The 20,757-nt window shown below is 53.3% G+C and overlaps 8 protein-coding genes across 8 annotated transcripts; 3 read left to right on the forward strand and 5 right to left on the reverse strand.

Annotated features, from left to right (window-relative positions):
* Positions 1 to 509: 509 nt before the first annotated feature.
* Positions 510 to 1,208, reverse strand: ASPZODRAFT_15026 (hypothetical protein; the record flags this gene model as incomplete). The annotated part of the gene is made up of 2 exons (XM_022725599.1): positions 510 to 647; positions 1,008 to 1,208. 2 exons carry the CDS (start codon positions 1,206 to 1,208, stop codon positions 510 to 512), a joined length of 339 nt encoding a protein of 112 aa, XP_022582085.1.
* Positions 1,209 to 1,792: 584 nt separating this feature from the next.
* On the forward strand, positions 1,793 to 2,578 carry ASPZODRAFT_15027 (hypothetical protein; the record flags this gene model as incomplete). Its single annotated transcript, XM_022725603.1, has 1 exon — positions 1,793 to 2,578. One exon carries the CDS (start codon positions 1,793 to 1,795, stop codon positions 2,576 to 2,578), a length of 786 nt encoding a protein of 261 aa, XP_022582086.1.
* A 249-nt stretch (positions 2,579 to 2,827) lies between these two features.
* On the reverse strand, positions 2,828 to 4,279 carry ASPZODRAFT_63385 (hypothetical protein; the record flags this gene model as incomplete). Its single annotated transcript, XM_022729146.1, has 1 exon — positions 2,828 to 4,279. The coding sequence occupies one exon, from the start codon at positions 4,277 to 4,279 to the stop codon at positions 2,828 to 2,830; it is 1,452 nt and encodes a 483-aa protein (XP_022582087.1).
* Positions 4,280 to 4,915: 636 nt separating this feature from the next.
* On the forward strand, positions 4,916 to 6,140 carry ASPZODRAFT_63093 (hypothetical protein; the record flags this gene model as incomplete). The annotated part of the gene is made up of 2 exons (XM_022729126.1): positions 4,916 to 5,419; positions 5,487 to 6,140. 2 exons carry the CDS (start codon positions 4,916 to 4,918, stop codon positions 6,138 to 6,140), a joined length of 1,158 nt encoding a protein of 385 aa, XP_022582088.1.
* Positions 5,910 to 8,308, reverse strand: ASPZODRAFT_1717715 (hypothetical protein). The gene is made up of 3 exons (XM_022726977.1): positions 7,777 to 8,308; positions 6,744 to 7,723; positions 5,910 to 6,690 (listed from the first exon to the last, which is right to left on the reverse strand). The coding sequence occupies exons 1-3, from the start codon at positions 8,026 to 8,028 to the stop codon at positions 6,330 to 6,332; spliced, it is 1,593 nt and encodes a 530-aa protein (XP_022582089.1). The 5' UTR covers positions 8,029 to 8,308; the 3' UTR covers positions 5,910 to 6,329.
* ASPZODRAFT_151065 (hypothetical protein) lies at positions 8,103 to 11,511 on the forward strand (the record flags this gene model as incomplete). The annotated part of the gene is made up of 6 exons (XM_022725696.1): positions 8,103 to 8,370; positions 8,444 to 9,446; position 9,698; positions 9,880 to 9,955; positions 10,023 to 10,924; positions 10,987 to 11,511. 6 exons carry the CDS (start codon positions 8,103 to 8,105, stop codon positions 11,509 to 11,511), a joined length of 2,775 nt encoding a protein of 924 aa, XP_022582090.1.
* Positions 11,512 to 12,207: 696 nt separating this feature from the next.
* ASPZODRAFT_63333 (hypothetical protein) lies at positions 12,208 to 13,493 on the reverse strand (the record flags this gene model as incomplete). Its single annotated transcript, XM_022729140.1, has 2 exons — positions 12,208 to 12,894; positions 13,014 to 13,493. The coding sequence occupies 2 exons, from the start codon at positions 13,491 to 13,493 to the stop codon at positions 12,208 to 12,210; spliced, it is 1,167 nt and encodes a 388-aa protein (XP_022582091.1).
* A 720-nt stretch (positions 13,494 to 14,213) lies between these two features.
* On the reverse strand, positions 14,214 to 20,733 carry ASPZODRAFT_15034 (hypothetical protein; the record flags this gene model as incomplete). The annotated part of the gene is made up of 2 exons (XM_022725608.1): positions 14,214 to 20,568; positions 20,645 to 20,733. 2 exons carry the CDS (start codon positions 20,731 to 20,733, stop codon positions 14,214 to 14,216), a joined length of 6,444 nt encoding a protein of 2,147 aa, XP_022582092.1.
* Between the last annotated feature and the right edge of the window lie 24 nt (positions 20,734 to 20,757).

Consider the following 20,757-nt stretch of genomic DNA (forward strand, 5'->3'; position numbering starts at 1 on the left):
CATATGAGCAATTTTCCTGATCTTTCTACGTCTCACCTTTTTCTCACCAGAGAGTCCAGCCTACCAGAACAACTCCCAGGGGAGTCGGTAATCACTACTCTACTTGAATAATTACACATATTTGAAACTGGGTTCTCGACCCTCTTTCTTTCAGGAATCAGGTTCAGTCTATTGATAACCAAAACCAACCAAGATGAGGTGTTCTTCTGCATTCATAGAGCTACCAACGCCGCCATTTGCAGCCCCAGTTCCTGTCAAGGTGGCGGCTGCTGTCGTTAATATTGGGCCAGCAACACAAACGCAGAATCATCCTAAGCCAGTTCCTAATCATATTGTTTCAAAGGAAGTTGAAGTTTCGCCCAGCTTAACTACCCAGACTCCAATACAACCGCTGGTTGCTGAAGTTCCGCCTGCCTTGCCAGTCCAAGTTGCTACAACTACTCCAGTAACGTCGGCTGCCCGAACCACTCGGGCCATCCAAGCTATACCGGGCTTCTCAGTATTCTCTATCAGGGAGAATTTTTCAACAAGCCGACCTGTTGCCGCTGCTCCTGCTCCAGCTGCTTCAGCAGCTCCCAGGGCTTTGGCCCCTGCACCTCCGCAAGCCGATCTGATATCTCCAGCTCCTCTGTTTGCTCGGGCCGCTTCTGTTTCTGCAGTTAGTACAGTCTCTCTGGCTACTCCAGCGGCTGCTCCAGCGGCTCCAGTAACTTCATCATCCTCGGCTCCTCCAACTGTCCAAAATGCCCCGATTTCTCCGATCCCTTCGGCTCTTTCGGCGGCTCCATTACTCCCACATGTTCCTGTGAACCCGATTTCTCCTGCTCCTCAAGTTGCTCCAACAGCTTTGAAGACTTCGGCTTCTCCGGCTTCTTCACTTGCATCTAATCATCTAGCTTCATTGCCTTCTTCAAATCCTCCAACCGCTCCGGTTCACCCCATTGCTCCAGCCCCTGCTCCAACCGCTCGAGCTTCTCCACTTCTGTCAAATTTGCCTACTTCGTTACTTTCTTCGGCTCCTCCAACCGCTCTAGCTCGCTCCATTGCTCCATCCCCTCTAACTGTTCGAGCTTCTCCACTTGCGTCAGATTCGCCGGCTCCGTTGCTTTCTTCGGCTCCTCCAGCCGCTCCAGTTCGTCCCATTGCCCCAGCCCGTTCAGCTGTTCAAGCTTCTCCATTTGCATCAAATCCGCCGGCTCCGTTACCATCTCCAGCTCCTACAGTCGCCCTGGGTCGTCCCATTGCCCCGGCTTATCCAGCTGCTCAAGGTTTCCCAATTGCAACAGCCCCAGCAATCCTTCCTACACCCCCAGTCACTCAAGGGGCTGCGGTGACGTTGGCACCTCCTTCAACAGCTCCTACTGGCTCACCTCGTCCAATTGCTCCAATCAGGATAGTCGCCACTACTGCACCCAAACAACAGAAGGCGACTTCTGCTTCGAACCCACGCAGACGTGTATCAAATGGGCCCAAGGGGGGCAAAAAGCGCAAGCGTCTTGACGATGACGACGATGACATTATCAGAGCAGGGGACTCGAGCTCTGATGACTCTGATGGTGTTAACCCAACTATAACGCAGACTAAATCAGGCCGTCAAATCCACCGTCCGTCATTGTATGTACCGCCGCCTTCTTCCCTGGGAGTTAGCAAAGCCAATTCTACGGAGCTCGATACCCCAAGGAGCGGTGATACTAAATCCGCCCCTCCAAAGAAAAAGCGGGCCATACGCAAAAACAAACCAACAAATATCATCTGCATACATTGCGAGAGAGGCCACAGTCCTTCTACGAATATGATCGTGTTCTGTGATGGGTGCAACCGTGCTTGGCACCAGCTTTGCCACGATCCGCATATTGCCAACGAGGTTATCTGGCTGAAGGAAAAGGAATGGTTTTGCAAGGAGTGCAAGCCCGCCCCCCAGCCCAATCCTTTACCGGCTGTTGTCAATACCGTACCTCAGCAGCTAGTGAAACTTCGGATTCCTTCAAATGGATCCCTTCAGGCGACTCCTCGAGTGGATGTTGATGCAACAAACTTCACCATGGCGGAAAGACGTGGCTACCTCTCCAGCCTTTCGCACGCATCACTTGTCGAGCTTCTAGTTAACATATCAGAGGAACATCCTTCCCTCACAATCTTCCCGTCCAATCTGAAAGAGCTTCAGCTTTCCAAGTTCGTCTTCCAACAAAGCATAACGAAACCAACGGCTATCACGACACTAGCTGCATCCACACCAACAAATACCAGTGTATCTGCATCATCCACGAATAATGTCCCTTCGAACAACACGGGAAGTAACCAACCCAGCTCAGAACAATTACCAGAGATTTTCTCCGCTTCTCAACCAAAACGGAAGAGACAGCGATACGACTCGGATGAGGACTCTGAATATGAAGAATATCAGGATCATCGCCTGTATCCTCGCGCAGGCAATGGCTTCCGTCTCTCGCTCAACGTCGGTGATCTGGACATGCTCGCCGAAGATCCTGTTTGCCCTACATTTAGCCATTCGTTGCACGGTCCCGCTCAGGCTCGGGCAGTAGCGCGACAGGTAGCCCCCGTGTGGACTGCGGGATGAGGTGACTCAAAAGTTGAATACGTTTTTCTATCGCATATCTTTTTTTTTTTTTTGCGGGACCGGGGTGACACGCAAAAGGGCTACCCGGTTGTCTTGCTAGAGAGACTGGCCTGATCAAAACCATCAGGATCGCATATTCGAAAAAAAGGCCATCTATGAGCACTTTATCTAAACAGAATCCATGGATCCAGCTCTCTTCAATCGCTACACACGTCTACCTCCTACCTCCAGTAACTACCAGTTCTAGATCTAGTCTTCATAGATGAAGGTGGTTGCCGGGCTAGAGGCAGCTCTCAGCTCAGCTATGGGCTTTTCGATTAGCCTGCCGCCTGAGACAACATCTCTACTCAGAACGCTGGGGGGGTCCCAGACCGTCTCCGCCACCCCTCTCCTCGGTCGCTGTACCTCGCACCCAGTCTCATTGATGCTGTACACCAGTATAAAATTCGCAGAGTCCCCCTCCTTGAGGGCCAATCGCCCTGTACAGTGAGCATCGAGGCCTATCGCAGCGCGCGCACGGGTCGAAACACATTCATAGAGCAATTCGGCATCAGGTTTGGCACCTGCCTGGTAGACGCCCACACCGAAGCAGGCCAGTGAGAGCGGATCCACCGACCCCCACGGAGTGAAAGCGTTGCCAACATTGTTGACACCCACGACCGCGTCGAGGCCGTGGTCTCGGATCATCTGTGGAACTTGTAGAGTCCCCCTCGGTCGCTCATGCTGCGGCCTGCTCATGATGCTGTTGTCTCCACTCTTCGGTGTGGGAGGAGCAGCCATGTATAGATCGCTGGTCGGCAAGCCCACGAAGGAAACAGGCAGGTCATTTTCCTTGATCTCACGAGCAAGCCGATCCCATTCGTCTCTAGTAAACAGTGTCAATCGGGTACAATGGCCCAACATGACTCTCTTGTCGCTGGACTGTGCCGTCCAGTCTTTGGCCTTCAATCTGTCGAGAACGTGCCACACCAACGCATCCGTGCCCTGGTCGAGATTATAGTCCAGGTGAAAGTCGACGTGCTTCTTCAACTCCCAGGCTCGTTTGATCGCCCAGTCAATATTCTCCTTGGCCGCCTCGACGCTCGACTCGACGTAGGGTGTCGTGCCCACCCCCTGTATCGACGGAGCAGTAATGTATTTCTCCATGAGCTCTCTGTTTTCTTCCCCATGCTCCCCGGAGAAAATTGGATCTTGGGCGAATGCAATCAGTTGGACCGAGCATGAATTTTCCCACTCGGTTACCAGATCTCTCCCCGCCAACATACACATGGGCCCGACGGTATGATCGACCTCCACGAAGGCTCTCATGGCGGTCACCCCGGCCGCCACCGATTCGGCGAATAGCCATTTCCCTCGTTCCAAGACGTCAGGCCAGGTGATTTGCTCTTTTGCCTGCGCTGTGAGGGACAGGGCTTCCTGGAAGGACCCAGTGCGTGGAAGTAGATGGCTATTCTCCTGCACGTTGTGGATGAACGCCTTGTCCAGATGGATGTGCGGGTGCGTCAGCGCCGGCAGTAGAAGCGGATACAGTTCTGGATCTTGAGAAGAGCCTTCGTCGTGTGGTGATATCGAAGTGATCTTCCTCTCTGTCGAGTCTTCCTCGCCCTCTATGGTGAGGTCCCAGACCGTACCAGGAGGGTGGTCGGGAAGCCGCACTCCGCGAATAGCTTTGATCGGCTTCGATAAAGTGGCAGCTGGCATTGCTATTCCTTCCTTTTTGCAAACTATCGGATCTTTAATCGGGAAAGAAGTGTATGACGGCGTTTCTTTCGTTGCTCGGCTCTTCGTTGTTCGGCTCGGTTGCGTTCTGTATTATGGTTACGTATCAAGGTACCTGCAAATAAAGCTATATATATAGCACATGTATCACTGCTCAAGTCAAATCCGCGCAAGTCTTGTCAGAATCAATTTCGCAGGATGCCCCGCAGTCAGCACTCGGGAATGGAGGTCAGGTGCACTCGTATCATGAAACGACTCCAATCGCAGCTCTATTCGTAGGCCTCTTGTCCATATCTTCAGCTGCTGCTCAATCGCATGGTACCAGACTGTTATCTATATTAAATAACTGGCTTTTATCTTTATGTTTTGAGCCTGATACTTAGATGTAGAGCGTCACTTGCGCTATCCATAACTAATGAACTACCGAAAGTAATAAGAAAGAATTGTCCTGATGCCTGGACCTGCTTGGAATAATTTCGGATGACGTAAAATCGTGGTGGGTTGATCACGTGGGTTTATCACATGTGATGTGGTTGTTGACCTCGAATGTTTCGTTTGTGCAGACCATAATAATATATTCGTGTATATATTCTTCTACGAGGTGAACGAAGAACAATAATGTCCAAACAGCCCCCTAAGGTCTTGAACTCGTTTTCGACGACCCCTCTCCCCGCGCGCGACAAGAAATGGCACGAACATGTCACGATCGACGTCTTCCTGGCCGTCCTGAACCGCACGATCCTCCATCCCTTTGTCGCGTGGATCCTGGTGCTTTGTCTGCGTGCCCAAGTCACGCCCCTCACTGATACAGCCTTCATTCTCGCGACCGGGTGGGCGGTGCTGTTGACGCTCCTCGCCGCCGCCCGGATGATGAACCAGCGGATCGCGTACGGGATCCCGCGTCCTGTGGATCTGAACGAGGAGGTCGTTGTGGTGACGGGCGGTGCGAGCGGGCTGGGCCGACTGATCGCCCAGGTATACGGGATGCGAGGCGTAAGTGTCGCTGTCTTGGACGTGCGGGAGGCGTTGGATGTCGATGAGTTGGCGGGGGTGGAATATTATCGGTGTGATATTGGGGATAGGAAGGAGGTGGAGGCTACAAGGTTGAAAATCGAAAAGGATGTAAGGAATTCTTTTTTTTACTCTGATTTTAGGTGTTCATTTTTTTATCTTCTGACCTGGCGAACAGTTAGGAACGCCCACTATCCTTATCAATTGCGCTGCAGCAAGAATCAACGGCGAACCGCTCCTCTCTCTCCCGGCAGAGGCCTTCCAAAAGACAATCCAGACAAACCTGCTGTCCGTGTTCCACCTCTGCCAGGTCTTCCTACCTGGCATGTTATCTGCTGCAAATGGCGGCACAATAGTCACCGTCAGCTCGGTCCTAGGCCATCTGTCCGCCGCCGGTCTGTCTGATTACGCCGCGAGCAAAGCAGGTCTGAGCGCACTGCATCGGACACTGGAAGCTGAGCTACGCACAATTGCCGAAGACGATATGGTCAAGATGCTGCTCGTCGAGATTGGACAAATGTCAACGCCGCTTTTCGACTGGGTCAAAACACCGAACCGTTTCTTCGCGCCCGTTCTCGAACCGGTCCAGGTTGCTCAGGCAATAGTCAACGCGATTGATAGCGGCAAGGGAGGGGTCATCCGGCTTCCGTTTTTTGCGACATGGATCAGCTGGTATACCGTACTGCCTGCGAGCGTGCAGCTGATCGCCCGGTATCTGAGCGGGATTGATAATGCCGTTGTAAACAGATCGGCGAAAACGCAAGCACCTGCGGGAACAGGGGAACCCAACGAGACATCGGAGAAAGAGTCGGGAGGTATAGATTCTGATTGATCGTTGTGAACGGTCAACTCCCTCGGGAGTAAACGCTCGTAAAGATAGTGTCATAGTAACTGTACATATCCGCACTACACACTTGTAATGAAGACAAAATGCTCCGGGTGAGCAGAGAATGAATGCTGTCTAGGTCGAGAGACCAGCAGACCAGCCGTGGGCAAGAGAAGATAAGAGGTAAAAAGGTGTTTATTTTTCGGTCGTCAGAATCATCTTCTCGCGCTCGCTCTGTCTTGCCGGTAGCGATCCCTTCTTGCTGTGCTTGCGGACGTTCTCTTCGCGACGCTTGATGGCCGCCAGCTCTTCCTTCTTGATCTCGCCGGCCTTCTTGACAGACTTGGGAACGTGTCTGTGGCGTCTGATGCGGCGGATCTCCGGCATGTGCGAATACCTCTTGATCAGAGCTTGGTCGTACTCCAGCTTGGCCCGCTGGCGAGCGCTCTTGACACCACTGCGATCCGAGGCATTGGCACGCCAGAGGCGGATGCTGCCGTCGTCAGATCCGGACAGGACATACTTATTATCAGGTGTGAATTTGGCCGAGAAGACGCTAAAATCACCGTTAGATCGGAGTAATGAAAATGAACAATAGGAACTACATACCGCTGCATTCTCTTGGTGTGGTATACGTCTCGTGAATGACCCTTCGCCCGGTTCCACAGGCGCACGGTACGGTCGTACGAGGCAGTCACCAATTCTTCGCCAGTAGGACTGAATTCCACATCCATGACGGCGGCAACGTGATTCTTGAGAACGTTAAGGGCTCGGTCTAGCTTCCTCATATCGAAGATGTAAGCGTTGTGGTCCTCATTGGCCACGGCAAAGTTGAACGCCTCCATCGGGTTCCACGCGAGAGCGTTCGACGCCAGGCGAAGAATCACCTTCGCCACCGGGGATGACGTGCGAAGATCGTACAGAACAACCGAGCGGTCTAGCGCAGTCGACCCAAGAATCGACGTTTCGGTCTGGTTGAAGGCCACCGAAGTGATAGTGTCAGTACTGGTCGGCCAGTGGAGGGTCTGGGAAGCGGTCGAAGACGGTCTGGACAGGTCGTAGATGGAGATGACCGACGAGGAAGCCGCAAAGGACGGCAGGTTGCGATGGTGTGTGATGCCGGTGAAGGCACTCTGGCCAAGATATGTTGCGAGGGGCGGTGACTCGGGCGACGAGTTGTATGGATCGAAAAGCTTGACGGTTCGGTCGCTCGCGCAAGACAGCAACTTCCGCTCGGGAGTCCAGCAGAGACCCTTGACGATGTTCTCATGGGCCTGTGTATTCCACACCTCCTCCCGGGTGTTCAAATCCCACACTTTCACCACACCGTCTCCACTGCCACTGGCGAACCGCTCGAGAGAGCCCGGATCCTTGGCCATGGTGTAGATACCATCGACGTGGCCATCGCCAATCTGACCAAGAAACGGCGCCGCAAACATACGCTCCAGCTTCGTTGCCGTCAGTGCCCGCGTATACTCACGAGCCCGTTCGAACGGATGCTGGGCTGGGTCGAGGTTTCGGGGCTGTCGAACGACAGCAGTGCCTGGGGTCTGCTGAGAGGCAGACGGACGAGAAAGCGCCTTTATTTTCTAGTAACGGTCAATGACTTGTTTCCAACACTTTCGAGACACTTTTCACTCACCATGATGCTTGATTTCGGCGTCGTTAGGGAAAGAAACAAGCAGCAAGAAATTCTTGTAGACGGTGGACATACAAAATTTCCCGGCTTTTTTTTGGATTTTCGCTGCCAGTCGGAGAAACAGCCCTGATTCGCTGCCGGGCGTGGAGCTGCCGCAACGACGCAACCGCCTTGTCCTGCCCAGCTCCTTGAAGCACCCTCTATTGTTGACCATCTTCTGCTGACAATAGTGCAACCTGACGACGTGGTAGCCATCCGACGCTGTCCCAGTTCGTTTCCTACTTTCTACCGACACATTCTTACATCTTCAGTTAACGGTTTCGTCCACCATGGCGCCCTCTCCGACCGCGTCTGAGCGGATAGAGGAAGCTCGGGCTTTTGCGAAGAAGGACGCCGCCAAAGCAGAGAACTTGTACAAAGAGGTTCTGGCTCAGGGTCCTGGATCGACAGAGACATCGTCGCGGGACTATGAGGCTGCTTTGATTGGGCTGGGGGAGCTGTATCGGGATGGGAGGAAACCACAAGAGATCGCGGAGCTGATCAAGACCAGCCGTGACACGTTTTCATCGTTTGCCAAGGCGAAGACAGCTAAGCTGGGTGAGTTCTTTTGATAAAAAATGAGTAGTCGTGGATTTTGAATGATGGGCTGACGGGACGGTACTATGGGTAGTCCGTCAGTTGCTCGACTTGTTCAGTGAGATCCCGAATACCCTCGATATCCAAGTCTCCGTCATCAAAGCATGCGTCGACTGGGCCGTTGCAGAACGACGATCTTTTCTCCGACAGAATCTCGAAACACGGCTGGTGGCCATTTACATGCAAAAGCAGTCCTATTACGATGCCCTCACCTTAATCAACTCGCTGCTCCGGGAGCTCAAGCGCTTGGATGACAAGCTGATGCTGGTGGAGGTGCAGCTGCTGGAATCGCGGGTCTACCATGCTCTTGGCAACCAGGCTAAAGCTCGTGCCGCGCTGACGGCTGCTCGTACCTCTGCAGCATCCGTCTACACCCCGCCTAACCTCCAGGCAGGGCTGGACATGCAGAGTGGCATGTTGCACGCGGAGGATAAGGATTTCAACACCGCCTTCTCGTACTTCATCGAAGCGCTTGAGGGATACAGCTCTCTCGATGAGAGTGAGAAGGCAACGGCAGCTCTCCAGTACATGCTACTGTGCAAGATCATGCTGAACTTGGTGGACGACGTGACCCATCTGCTGGGCTCGAAGCAGGCTCTGAAATACGCCAGTCCGCGACTCGAGGCCATGAAGGCTGTGGCACGGGCTCACTCCAACCGGTCTCTGGAGGAGTACGAGAAAGCTCTGTCGGATTACCGCTATGAACTCGGAAGTGACGTCTTCATCCGCAACCATCTCCGACGCTTGTACGATGCTATGCTGGAACAGAACCTGATCAAGGTCATCGAGCCCTTCAGCAGAGTTGAGCTGGACCACATTGCCAAGATGGTCGGGCTGGACACCCAGCAGGTGGAACGGAAGCTGTCCCAGATGATCTTGGACAAGGTGATCATTGGTGTCTTGGACCAAGGCGCTGGGTGTCTGATTGTCTACGATGAGACGGAGCGGGACCAGGCGTACGATGCGGCACTCGAAACAATCGAAAAGCTCAGCAATGTGGTCGAAGGATTGTACACTAACCAAGCATCGCTCCTGGAGTAGAGAGGGGCGCTCTTTTATAAGCCTAGACGTGACTCCTTGGATTTTGGGAATGGAACGCTCATGAACCGTACTTGCAGTCTAGCCCTGCCCCGTAAACCTCCTATGACTCTTCTTATACTATCGTAGAATACCTATATGGCATTCAGTATCGGCTCTATTTGTTCCATAATGTGGTTGGTGCAGTCCTACTTGTGGACAGAATCTTTGATGCCTCTAGAATCGGCCAGCCAACGTGACTGACGAAAAGGGTAAAGCGCACCCGCGGCAAAAGACGTTCAAGCGGCCATCGCGACTCTCCTTCCAAAGTCGCGACGAGAATACAAGAAAATCGCCATCCGGTCTGGAGGACTTGTGTGCTTTAATTTGTGTCAAATTAATACAAGTTGAAACAAGCCTGCCTCCACAATTATGAACGTTCCTCCAATGCAGCCGAATTATGGCCGTGGCTACGTCCAGCCAACCCAGCGCTCTCCTGCCACACCTCGACGCGGGCCTCCAGGAGCAGGTTGGATCCATCCTGTGAATCTCGTTCTTTAGCTGTGATCTGGGACTAACCGTATCTTTCTAAATAGTGCCACAGATGCCTGTCCCAATGGCGCAGCACCCTGCCGTGAATGCTCAGTACATGGCCGCTCAGCGCAACATGCCGCACCCCAACGACGCCGCGCTACGTCGCAGTCGCAAACCGACGGACAGGAACATGCCGGAAGGGCTCGAGGACCTGATCATAGGAGATGGAGTTCAGCAATACAAGAGCCTACGCGATCTTGAAAAGCGACTGGATGCCGCCATCGTCCGGAAGAGACTAGACATCCAAGATTCGATGAGCAAATCTGTGAAGAAGTTCCGCACGCTTCGTGTCTGGGTCACCAATACTGTTGAGAGTCAGCCGTGGCAGAATGCGGGGGAACAGAACGGAAACTTCCCCGGTTCGAACCCAGGCTCTGGCCGATTTAAAGTGAAAATCGAGGGCCGATTACTCGACGATGCCAGCGATCCGACCACTCCTGACGATAGCGACGATGAGGGAGAAGCAACGGGGCAGGAAGGATCGAATGGGGGAGACGCTGCCAAGGCAGCATCAAAGCCGGCGAACCAACGTCTTTCGCACTTCTTCAAAACCATCACGGTGGACTTCGACCGACCTTCATCGACGAAACCTGAGGAGGTCAAACCGATCACCTGGACCAAGCCGCAGCTGCCGCCCAACGCGCCATCGTTGCCCCCCACGGCCGACTTTGACTGTCTCCAGTTTTCCAGAGCTTCCCAGGAGAACTTAAACATCACCATCAGCCTGGTCCGGGATGAGGCGCCTGAGCGATACAAGCTCAGCAAGGAGCTTGCAGACATTCTTGATACAGAAGAAGAGACCCGCAGCGGTATCGTGCTGGGCATCTGGGACTACATTCGTGCTATGGACCTCCAGGAGGATGAGGAGAAGCGGCAAGTGCGCTGTGATTACCGATTGCAAAAGGTATGCCAGGAATATCGTTGGGGATTAAATGCTGCCCACCTATTGACTCACCTGTTACACAGATATTCGGTAGAGAACAGATGTTCTTCCCCCATATTCCAGAAAGCGTCGGCCCTCACACCAGCCCACTGGACCCCATCAAGCTTCCGTACACCATCCGCGTTGATGAAGACTTCCACAAGGACCCGACGCCCACCATCTACGATATTCAAGTCGCAGTAGAAGACCCTCTGCGCGCCAAGATGGCGGCCTTGACCCAAGACCCGCAATACGCGACCTCTCTGCGCCAGATCACTGCCCTTGACGACCAACTGGCTCTAATTGTTCAGGCCCTGACGCACTCGCGCGCAAGACACTCCTTCTACACTGCTTTGAGCAAGGATCCTGTCACGTTCCTGCGTCGTTGGCTGAACTCTCAGCGGCGGGATCTCGAAACCATTCTCGGTGAGGCGACCCGTGGCGGCGGTGAAGATGGCAGTGGGCCGGAATTCAGACGCGGTGGCTCTGAGGGTGTCTGGGATACCCCGGTGGCGAGAGAAGCTGTACGATATATGCTGGCGAAGCCGGAGGCCGCTGCTGCAAGGTAGAAAGAGGGCATTCTTTTCATATTATGAGGTTTATTCGGATCTATGTTTATGGATGAGTTTGGCTTTATTTTTTCTCTCTCTTTTCCAGTGTCAGCTAAGACGAGATAATTACTGGCGTCTGTGTGGTGTTTCTTAGGAGTGGTAAGCTAGTACTGGCTCTTCCTTGAAAGCAATTGAAAAAAAAAAAAAAATAAATAAAAAGACATACACCTATTCTATATCGAACTTCGTATCTAATTATTTAATAGCTAATTTAATAGCTAATCTCCCTGAAAGCCGATTCATAGACATTGAACAAGACCAAGTATTAGACTAGAAATTCATGGGTTTAACTTGCGCCCATTGTCCTATTCAGTTAATGCATAGAGAGCAAAAATTCCAATAAAAAACCAAGCCAGCCTCGCTATAAAGTAGAGTATGTATCGGGAAACATTGACAAGGACTGAAAGGGACATTGACTTCGTATCGTTGGCTGCAGGAGGGTTACCTTGGAGGAGACCGTATCAGCCGATTGTCCGGGAAAGCCATCCACGCCTCTGGAATAATTAGAGGGAGCAAAACAGTGGATGCAAATAAAAGAGGTACTGGAATCTGCCGGCTCCAATAATGAATTCCGGTAGATGAAAACTCGCGATGTTATCAACAAGGAAAAAAGAAGATCTCTTCTCGTCCTGCTGCTGGTCTTCGGGTGCTAGTTCAAGATCTTTGCTCGACGTTCCGCCGGCGCAGTTTATCGGCAACGGCGGCACCGACTGCTGAAGCAATCTTCTCGTCCGCTTCATCACCCAGGAATAAAGTGCCTTCTTCCTGTTCCAACTTGGCGGCAGCCTCGAGGACGACCTCTTCGGTGAATTTCTGCACGTCTTGCACCTTCTTCTTCTTCTCCTCCGGCGCCGGCGGCGCACGGAACCGCTTCATGACAGTCTCGATCATCTTGGAGAACCAGTAGTAGTTGAGAGAATTGAGGACGATGTTGGACGACACATATGTGACGACAAGCCAGGTGGGGACCCCGCCGGCAGTGAATTTGGCGTATTTGGAGATCTCTGCGTTTGCTCTGGCACAGGTCTCGTCAAGGCAAAGCGAGCCATTCTCGAGCTTGAAGACCGAGGCAGTGATGTCGACGGGGTCGAGCAGGGACGAGGCCGAAGCGGTCCATTTCTGCTGCAGGGCAACCCACATGTCGTAGTAGACGCACGCAGACTGCCAGGTGCCCCAGACAAGGCGGCACGAGAAGAAGGTAAACAACAACAGCATCCCGTTGTACCATTGGGCCTTGCTGCCCGTCATGTTGACCTTATCGAAGAACCAGTGGATGTTGAGAAACGGGCTGGAGAGTTCGTACAGGATGAAATTCGAGGCGTAGAAGTTGAGAAATGGTCTCTAGATAAAGAAGCACGAGGTCAGAGAGATCAGGTCGAGCAAAAAAGAAAGAGAAAAAACAAACACGTTTGTTTCCTCCTAGGTTAATTTGAAACAACAAAGGTATGAGCAGAACTTACAAACCCGAGACTAAACACCCACAACGCACTGATGGCATGGAAAAGCATCCCCACGCCAAACATCTTGATGTACAGGGTGCTGACGATCAAGTCGTAGATGAAGTACCCCGCTGCGAGAGCCTGGATCAGCCCGCAAGCGCCCGTATAGCCATACACCCGCTCACCGACGTTCATGGACTTCCGCTCCTCGTCCGTGAACATCACCCAGAGAGCCAGCACGTTGATCAAGACACTCTGCACCAGCGAGACAACATGGATGTCCCAGTTGAGCCGGGTCCGAGGGTTGAGCTTTGGGTACGACTTGGGACACAGGATAGGGGACAGCCAAGGCGACAGGACCGAATGGACGACCTGGTAGAAGACAAAGGCGAGGATAATCTCATGAACATGAGCAGGCATAGACGGCAGATCCAGCCATTCTGCCCAGGGCTTAACAGCCTCCTGGAGCCACAGCGGTGGCGGACCAAGAGGGTCCAGCATGTTGGCTTTTTCTGATCTTGAGGGTGTAGGAAACCAGGGGAAAACAAGGCCCAGGAGCGACTTGAAGTGAGGCAGAAACCGAACGGCTCCACAGGAAGTAAGTTTTCGAGAGAGCACCGACAGTCAGCTGCTCCTTACACAGAGGCCATCGTGATGCCAACCCTTGATCCCACAGAGCGGTGCCCAGGAGGCGGAGAGTAACACAAGTGAAGCTGGCGGGCGATAGCGTCTTCGGTCCCGTCGGCTCGCGTGCCTCATCGGCAGTTGGTGCCTGAATCGCGTGGCTCCCAAGTTGGGGCGGATGACGTCGAGCGTTGGGGAGTGTCACGTGTCTGCTACTATATAGTATAGACTATGCCATTACCATATGGTCTCTGGACGAATATATTATTACGGATTTACTGTGAATATAAGACGACAATGTGTATTTATCTATCATACGGTTATTTGACATACTCTGGACATAAAATAGACAAAGGAAAATCATAAAAACAAAGGGAAAAATAGGCACAAAGAAAAGAAAAAGGGAGCGGACAGACAGGTTGGTTGGGCTTCGACCAACGCAAGCAGGCCAAGCGAAAAAGGGGGTATCGGGCAGTAATGCGTGAGGAAGAAGCAGAAGAAGAAGAAGAAGAAGGAGAAGAACACATGGGCTCTCTGAGAAAGACCCGACTGTATGTGAGCTGGTGAGTTTCTCAGGAGAGACCATGATTAGCTGTTTCAGACGGCAACCACCATCTCGGATCCAAGACCACTGTCGAGATCATGATTCGGCGCAGCTCCGTCTGCGAGCTCGCTGCCATCTGCTTCAGCATCACCGTTGGCGGGTTCCTCGTCTTCGCTGTGCTCCTCCTCGGGTCGATCCCCCGCATCGCCATGGTCGATTACAACCGAGCCTGTTTCCGTTCCCTGCAATCCAGTCGCAGAACTAGCAGTGCTCACCCGTCGCATGTTGTCGGTGAAGGTCCCTGCGTAGCTGGTTCTCCTCTCCGTTCCCGTGTCGCTCTCGCCTCCACTGTTCTGTTCTTCTTCCTCCACAAATACATCGTTCTCCTTGTTGGCGAGGGATGTCCGCCGGCCCGCCCACGAAGCCTTTCGTAGCGACAGGTCCGACTTGACCGAGTGGCTGCGCTTGAGGCTGGTGAACCCGCTGGTGGTGCTGCTCTGGCGGTCTACCACGCCCCGGTTGCCCGTCACGTTGCTCAGACTCAGGATCCTGCGCTCTTTACCGGCCGTGGAAGATGCCGCGGTCGAGCCAGATTGCGAGGGCGCGTGACTTCGCCGTTTGAGCGCAATGCCCGCGCCGCTGCCGAGAATACTACGCGCATCCCTTGCGGTACTCGCGTTGCTGGCAGCACTGGAATCCCGAGTCCGCGTGCTACGCACTCGCTTGACACCCATGCTACGACCCCCGGCGGGCCCTCTGAGGAGCACGCTGCGGGCGTGGTCCAGGACACCCTCCAGGATGCGTTTCTCCAGGCTGTCGGCACGCTCCTCCATGAGCTGCATCTCCTCGTGGCGGATCTCCAAGGCGGTTTCCAGACCGGAGAGCTCGGTGGCAAGCTTGGTCTTCTGCTTGCTAAGATCATCCTTCTCACCCTTCAGCGTGTATATCATCTTCAGCAGGGAGTCCTTTTCTTCAGCCAGGCCAACAAGCTCGGCTTCGATCTGTTCCTTCTGAGCGGTTCGACGCTCAATAGCCATTGCAATTTCTTCCGACTCGCGACGCCGACGTTCGTTGTCTTCGGCAATCATCTTGGACTGTGCCTCGAACATCTCATTCATTCTGCGTGATGTTTCCATGATGTCCTTGTGCATCTCATCCAGCTTCATCATCTGGGTCACACTCTGGCTCGTGTCAATGGAGCGATCAAGAAGGGTGTCGAGCTTTTCGTGGACTGGGTTCTCCGGGCTTGTCGTATGGTTGATGAGAGTATCGAGCTTCTCATGAACCTGGTCATTGGTCGCAAATTCCATGATGGTGTTCAGCTTGTCGTGGATCTCATGGTTGGTCGAGTTCTCTACAAGGATATTGAGTTTATCGTGGACATTGGTGTCAGCCGCATGTTCCAGGAGAATGTTCAGCTTGTCCTGGATTTCGGATGTAGTCGTTTGCTCGAGGAGTGTATCCAGTTTTTCATTGACAACCCTGTTACTCTGCGAGCTCTCCACGAGGTCGTCGAGCTTCTCATGAATCTCCCTGTTTCTCGCATGTTCAATGATCGTGTTGAGTTTATCCTGCACCTGGCTGTCGTCGTACTTTTCCGGCTCCGGGGGTGGTAAAGCTGGGAGTAACGGAGTGAGAGCCATGGGGAGCGCGGTTAGACCACGGGTCAGCTCCTGAGAAGAGTTCTGAGAATGTTCGTAGTGCTGGCCCACGATGGCAAGGATCTCCTGGATAGATTCAAGAAGCTGAGGGTGGATTTCTCCGAGTTTGGACTCCACACGGTCGGTGGCGGCAACAGCTCGTTCGACGTCGACTCTGGCTTGCTCCTGATGCGACTTGACGTCGTTGTGCATTTCCTCGATCTTCTTGTAGGACTCGTCCACCTTCTCGAGGAAGGTTTTCGTGTCAATTCCCATTCGCTCACAGGTCTCGGTGAGACTGTCGCCCATGGCACCGATAACAAGTCTAATGTCCTCCGCAATGGACTTCGTGTCTGTAACAGCCTCAAGATGAGCACCGTCACGCTCCTCAGCCTCGGAGAACTTAGACTCCATCGTGGCTTGGGCCTCCTCGTACTTAGCCATGACCTCGCCGACTTTCTCGTCAATCTTCGCACCGAGTTCGACAATGATGGCGGCCCGAGTCTCGTCCTGCTTGACGATGTTGACAGCGTCGCGCTCCTCTGTCTCCAGCTTGGCGGCATCCTGTTCCCCCCGCGCTCGTTCGAATTCACGGTTGATCAGGTCTGTCAGCTCCTTGACGCTCTCGACGGTAGTGAACATCTCAGAGGAAGCAATCAACCCTTCCAAGAGTTGCCTCAGCTCGGAGAGGCCTTCGCTGCTTCCATCCAGCTTGCTTTTGAGTTCTTCGCTGAGGGAATTCACAACAGCCTGGGCTTCTTCGATTTTCTCCGCGAGACCGCCATGCTCGACCTTGCGAGCCTCGAATGCTTGCGCGGTCAGCTCGTTCTCCGCCTCGACCTTTTCGCGGAAATCAACAACAAGAGCAGAAAGCTCCTGCAGCTCGGTCTTGGTCGGCAGACTGTCGACGTCAGGCAGTTTCAACTCCTCCACCTGGGTCTTTACTTCGAAAATCATCGCTTCGACCGTTTGAAGATCAGACTTCATCAGCTTAGCGGTGTCCTCATCCTCACCAGGTGTCGCCTTGGCCTTGAGCTCCTCGACAACAAGATAAATGTCCTTGAGAAGAGACTCCAGAGTACCAATTTCCGTTTTGGTGGGACCCTCGGCTTCCAGTCGACCGGAAAGCTCGGAGATTGCCTCTTTTGTTTCGAGAACAACCGCTTCCAGGGTCCCGAGCTGTTCAGCTTTGGCGATCTCATCGGCTTGCGGGAACACCATCCCTTCAAGATGAGCCTTTGTGGTTCTCAGCAAGTCCTCGATGACATCCGTGTCGTCTTTCTTGGCTGTGGTGTCATCAACAGGGACTGGTCGAGCAACCAGTTCGGCAACGGAGCCCTGCACTTCCTGCAAGCCAACAAGAACTTCATCAAGATCCTCTCTCTTCAGTACGTCTTCGGGGAATTCAGCAGGCGGGGGAGGAGTGGTTTCAATCGCGTCAACCTTAATCTGCAGCTGAGTGATCATGATCTTGAGGTTCTCGATATCGTCTCCGAGGTTTGAGGTGTTCGCAAGAGTAAGTTCCTGGCCACGGCTGCTCTCCATGGCGTCCAGCTCTCTGTGCGAATCACGCAGTCCCTCCATCTCGGATCTGAGGCTGTTCAGTCCTTCCTTGATCGTCTCAAGTACCTCGGCGTTGTCGACTTCCACGGGCTTGCTAATCAGCTTGTCGAGGTCGGCACGGATCATGTCGACTCCCTCATGGAAAGCATCGAGAAGTTCGCCGGTGTTGGAGAGAATGCTTTCAGCACCATCTCTTTGCTGGGAATCCTGTTCGCGGAAGGAATCAAGGTGTTCACGAATGGCTGAGAGGAGCTCTTCCTTGTTCAGGTTCTGGTTCTGGCTCGCAGGAACAATACTCATGTTGAAAATCTCACGCATATTGTCGATTTGTTCCTTAACAACAGCCACGACATCCTCTGCCTTCTGACCAGGCTTATTTGCATCGGCAACCTCGCGAATGGCGTCAATGATTTCATCCTTTTCGCCGGGGTTGCTTCGAACAAGCAAGGTACTGATGGTCTGGCGAAGGTGCTCGAATTCCTTTTCCATGGCGTCGAGAAGCTCCGGTGTGTCGGGGTTACCGCGTTGTGTCAGCAAGACAGTCTCCTGGATGGTCTTTTCCATGTCGGCTTGCAGCAGCCGGAAGCCTTCCTTGACAGTATCCATGATCTCGTGTTTCCCATTCTCATCCACTGCCGCCGCAGTGCAGGTCTCAATATCCTTCCGGACAACTTCCATGCTATCCTTGAGGGCATCAAGGACCTGCTCTGTATCCTTCCCATTTGCAGCAGAATATTGCGCAAATTCCTCCTTCATCCCGTCAAGGAGACCTTGGAGGCGTTCGAGCACTTGTTCTCCGATCGTTGCGTTCGTGGTTTGGGTGGCTTCTTCGAGGCATGAAGAGATTGCTTCCATGAGATCATCTTTACTGAGTTCAATCTCCCTTGCACCCTGGTTTTCCAAGGCTTCGGTGACGAGCGCAAGGATCTCCTCTCGAGAGACTGGGGGCTCGGGAGCGGGATGGACTGCGAAAGCATCGTTGATCGCATTGAAAACCTCCTCCCGTGAAACCCGGGGCTCATCGACCTCCTTAACAGCAGCAAAATGCGACTCCAAGCCACCAGCCACAGCACTCAGGATCTCATCACGGCCTATTCCCGAATCAAATGACTCTCTGCTCAGTGTACTTTGAGTCGTAGTAACAAGGTCGGCAAGCGCGTTCATGATTTCGTCTCTCATCGCATGGAGCTCGTTCTCCTCCACCATACGCGGAGCAGGTGGCTGGTAGCCCTCGAGACATTCCCGGATTGTCATAGAAATTTCGTCTTTCGTAATAGTTGGGGGGCTCTCCACAGGCGGGGGAACAAAGCTCTGCATGCCTACCTGTACTGCGGCCAGGACTTGATCGTAGGTTACTGCGTCTTGATGTTGAGGTTCGTATGACTTGAGGCCTTCGGAGAGGCATTCAAGGATTTCCTCACGCTCGAGGCCAAAGTTCTGAAGCTCAATCTCCGGCTTGTAGGTCTCCCATGCCTCCCTCACAGTCTCCAGGATATCCTCCTTGTCCATGCGGACTCCTTCGGGTAGGGCTGGGAACTCCGGGAGTGGGAACTCATCGATGGCCTTTCTAACTAGGGAGTAGACTTCTGCGCTGTTCATCTTAGAGCGGTAGTCTTTCATCGCGGCGCTGTGGTCACGACTCTCGTTGATCATCAATGCCATCTGCTCCTTCAGGTCGTCCAGGCTGGTTGCAACGATGGCAGAGATCTCCTCCTTATTGAGTGGCGCAGGATTCTCTTTGTCGGTCAAGCGATCGTTCTCTGCCTCCTCGAGCTTACGACCCAGCTCCCGACCCATGCCCAAGACTTCACCGCGCAGTTCGCGAACCAAAGCCTTGACTTCATTGGTCAGCCCACCTCCTTCGATAACGCTGCTCTTCACGCGTTTCATAATGGCGAGCATCTCTTGGGTCATGTCGCTGTTGCCATTGTCGTTCATTTCATTCATCGTCGCTAAATCCGAAAGGTCTCGGGCATCGAGAGATCGTGACCGTGAGCCATCACCAAGGTCTTCTGGTCGGGCACGGACCAGAGCGTTGCTCATTGAAGGCTGCTCCCTGACGAGTTTAAGAATTTCTTCGAGCATGGTGGTGACCGTTTTGTCGGTTTCAGGATCAGAGGTGTGGGATACGGGGCTAGACTTCATTTCCTCGACGAGCTCCAGGAGCTTCTCCTGTCCTTCTTTAGTAGCCATCTCACGCAAAACCTTCTCCAGCAACGCAATGCTGGCTGAACCGTCAGAGATGGGAGTAGGCGATCCGCAGAGTTCTCGCTCCATGGCAGCTGCAAAGGGATTAGGGCTCGGCATTCGAGGCATATTGTAGCTTTTCTTCGAACTCGGAGAACTGTCCGATTCCTTGCTGTCAATACCGTCTCCAGATCTCAAGAAGGAATTGCTATTAAGATCCCACCTTGTAGCCCCCTCTAGCTCCGAGAATCTAGAAGAGATACTTGACGAGAGCTCGCGCAAGCTCTTTCTGATGTCTTCATCACGTGCGTTGGTCGCGGCTTTGAGGCTGACAAGATCGGTAGCATTGTCTTTGCTCCGGCGGCTAAGCTGTGCCATCTCCCGCTGCAGGCCGCTGGCGATATCGGTCAGGCTGTGGATTTGCGTGGATAGAGACTCGAAGTTGTGGCTCATCGGGGTACTGAATTCGACTGGAGGGCTCGAGCTACGAGGAGCCGGTGCAGGGGGGCTATCATCAGGAAGCTGCATGTTCTGGAGTGCTAACATAGTGGCAGATGGCGGTGTGCTTCCACCAAGGATAGGCTTCGAGAGGAAGCGGTTCGCCATGGCGAAGTGGGGAGCATCGCGATCAGTGTCTTTGCTGTTGAAAGGAGAGTCGTTGGACATCATCAGGTCGCTCTCCAGCTGCCTCGTTCCGGGCTCCATGACTGAAGCCCGCAGCGGTCGTTCCGGCGACCGGCTCTCAAGATAATTCAGAAACTCTGAGCGGGTGTCTGCACCTTGCATTGACTGCATACGCTTGTGATAGTGCCCTCTGATGAGGGACTTCTCTGGCGATGACTTCAATGGCATCGGATTGACTGTGTATGCACTGGGCGCATTCTCGCGCATCTTCTCCGCAAAGCTGGCTGCAACAGCCTGAATATTCGGTGAAGCGTTGGCCTTGGTCACTGGACTGGTCGATCCAGGATTCATTGGCAACGGAGGAGGCGCCCGTTCTGGGTCTGAGCTATCCCACCTGTCCGTCGAGTCAGTAAAGTTTCCGTTCCCAGAGCCGAGAGGGAGAGCCGATCGTTTCTTTGTCCTGTACTTACATGGGTACTAGGGATCTGCTCTCTGGGTAACTCGACTGGTGTCTCACGAGCTCCCTGTCATAGGAACCCTCGCGTTCGTGCGACGGCATTGTGGAAACGTTACTGTGGATAAT

The sequence above is a fragment of the Penicilliopsis zonata genome (genome assembly GCF_001890105.1).
Source record: "Penicilliopsis zonata CBS 506.65 unplaced genomic scaffold ASPZOscaffold_5, whole genome shotgun sequence".
In the NCBI taxonomy this organism is placed as follows: Eukaryota; Fungi; Ascomycota; class Eurotiomycetes; order Eurotiales; family Aspergillaceae; genus Penicilliopsis; species Penicilliopsis zonata.

Bases quoted from the DNA above. Each gene is read 5' to 3' on its own strand.
- ASPZODRAFT_1717715 (XM_022726977.1), bottom strand. From the start codon at position 8,028: ATGGCTACCACGTCGTCAGGTTGCACTATTGTCAGCAGAAGATGGTCA. The intron at 7,724-7,776 runs GTGAGTGAAAAG...GACCGTTACTAG, and splicing joins CGCCGAAATCAAGCATCATG to AAAATAAAGGCGCTTTCTCG. The intron at 6,691-6,743 runs GTATGTAGTTCC...CGGTGATTTTAG, and splicing joins CACACCAAGAGAATGCAGCG to CGTCTTCTCGGCCAAATTCA.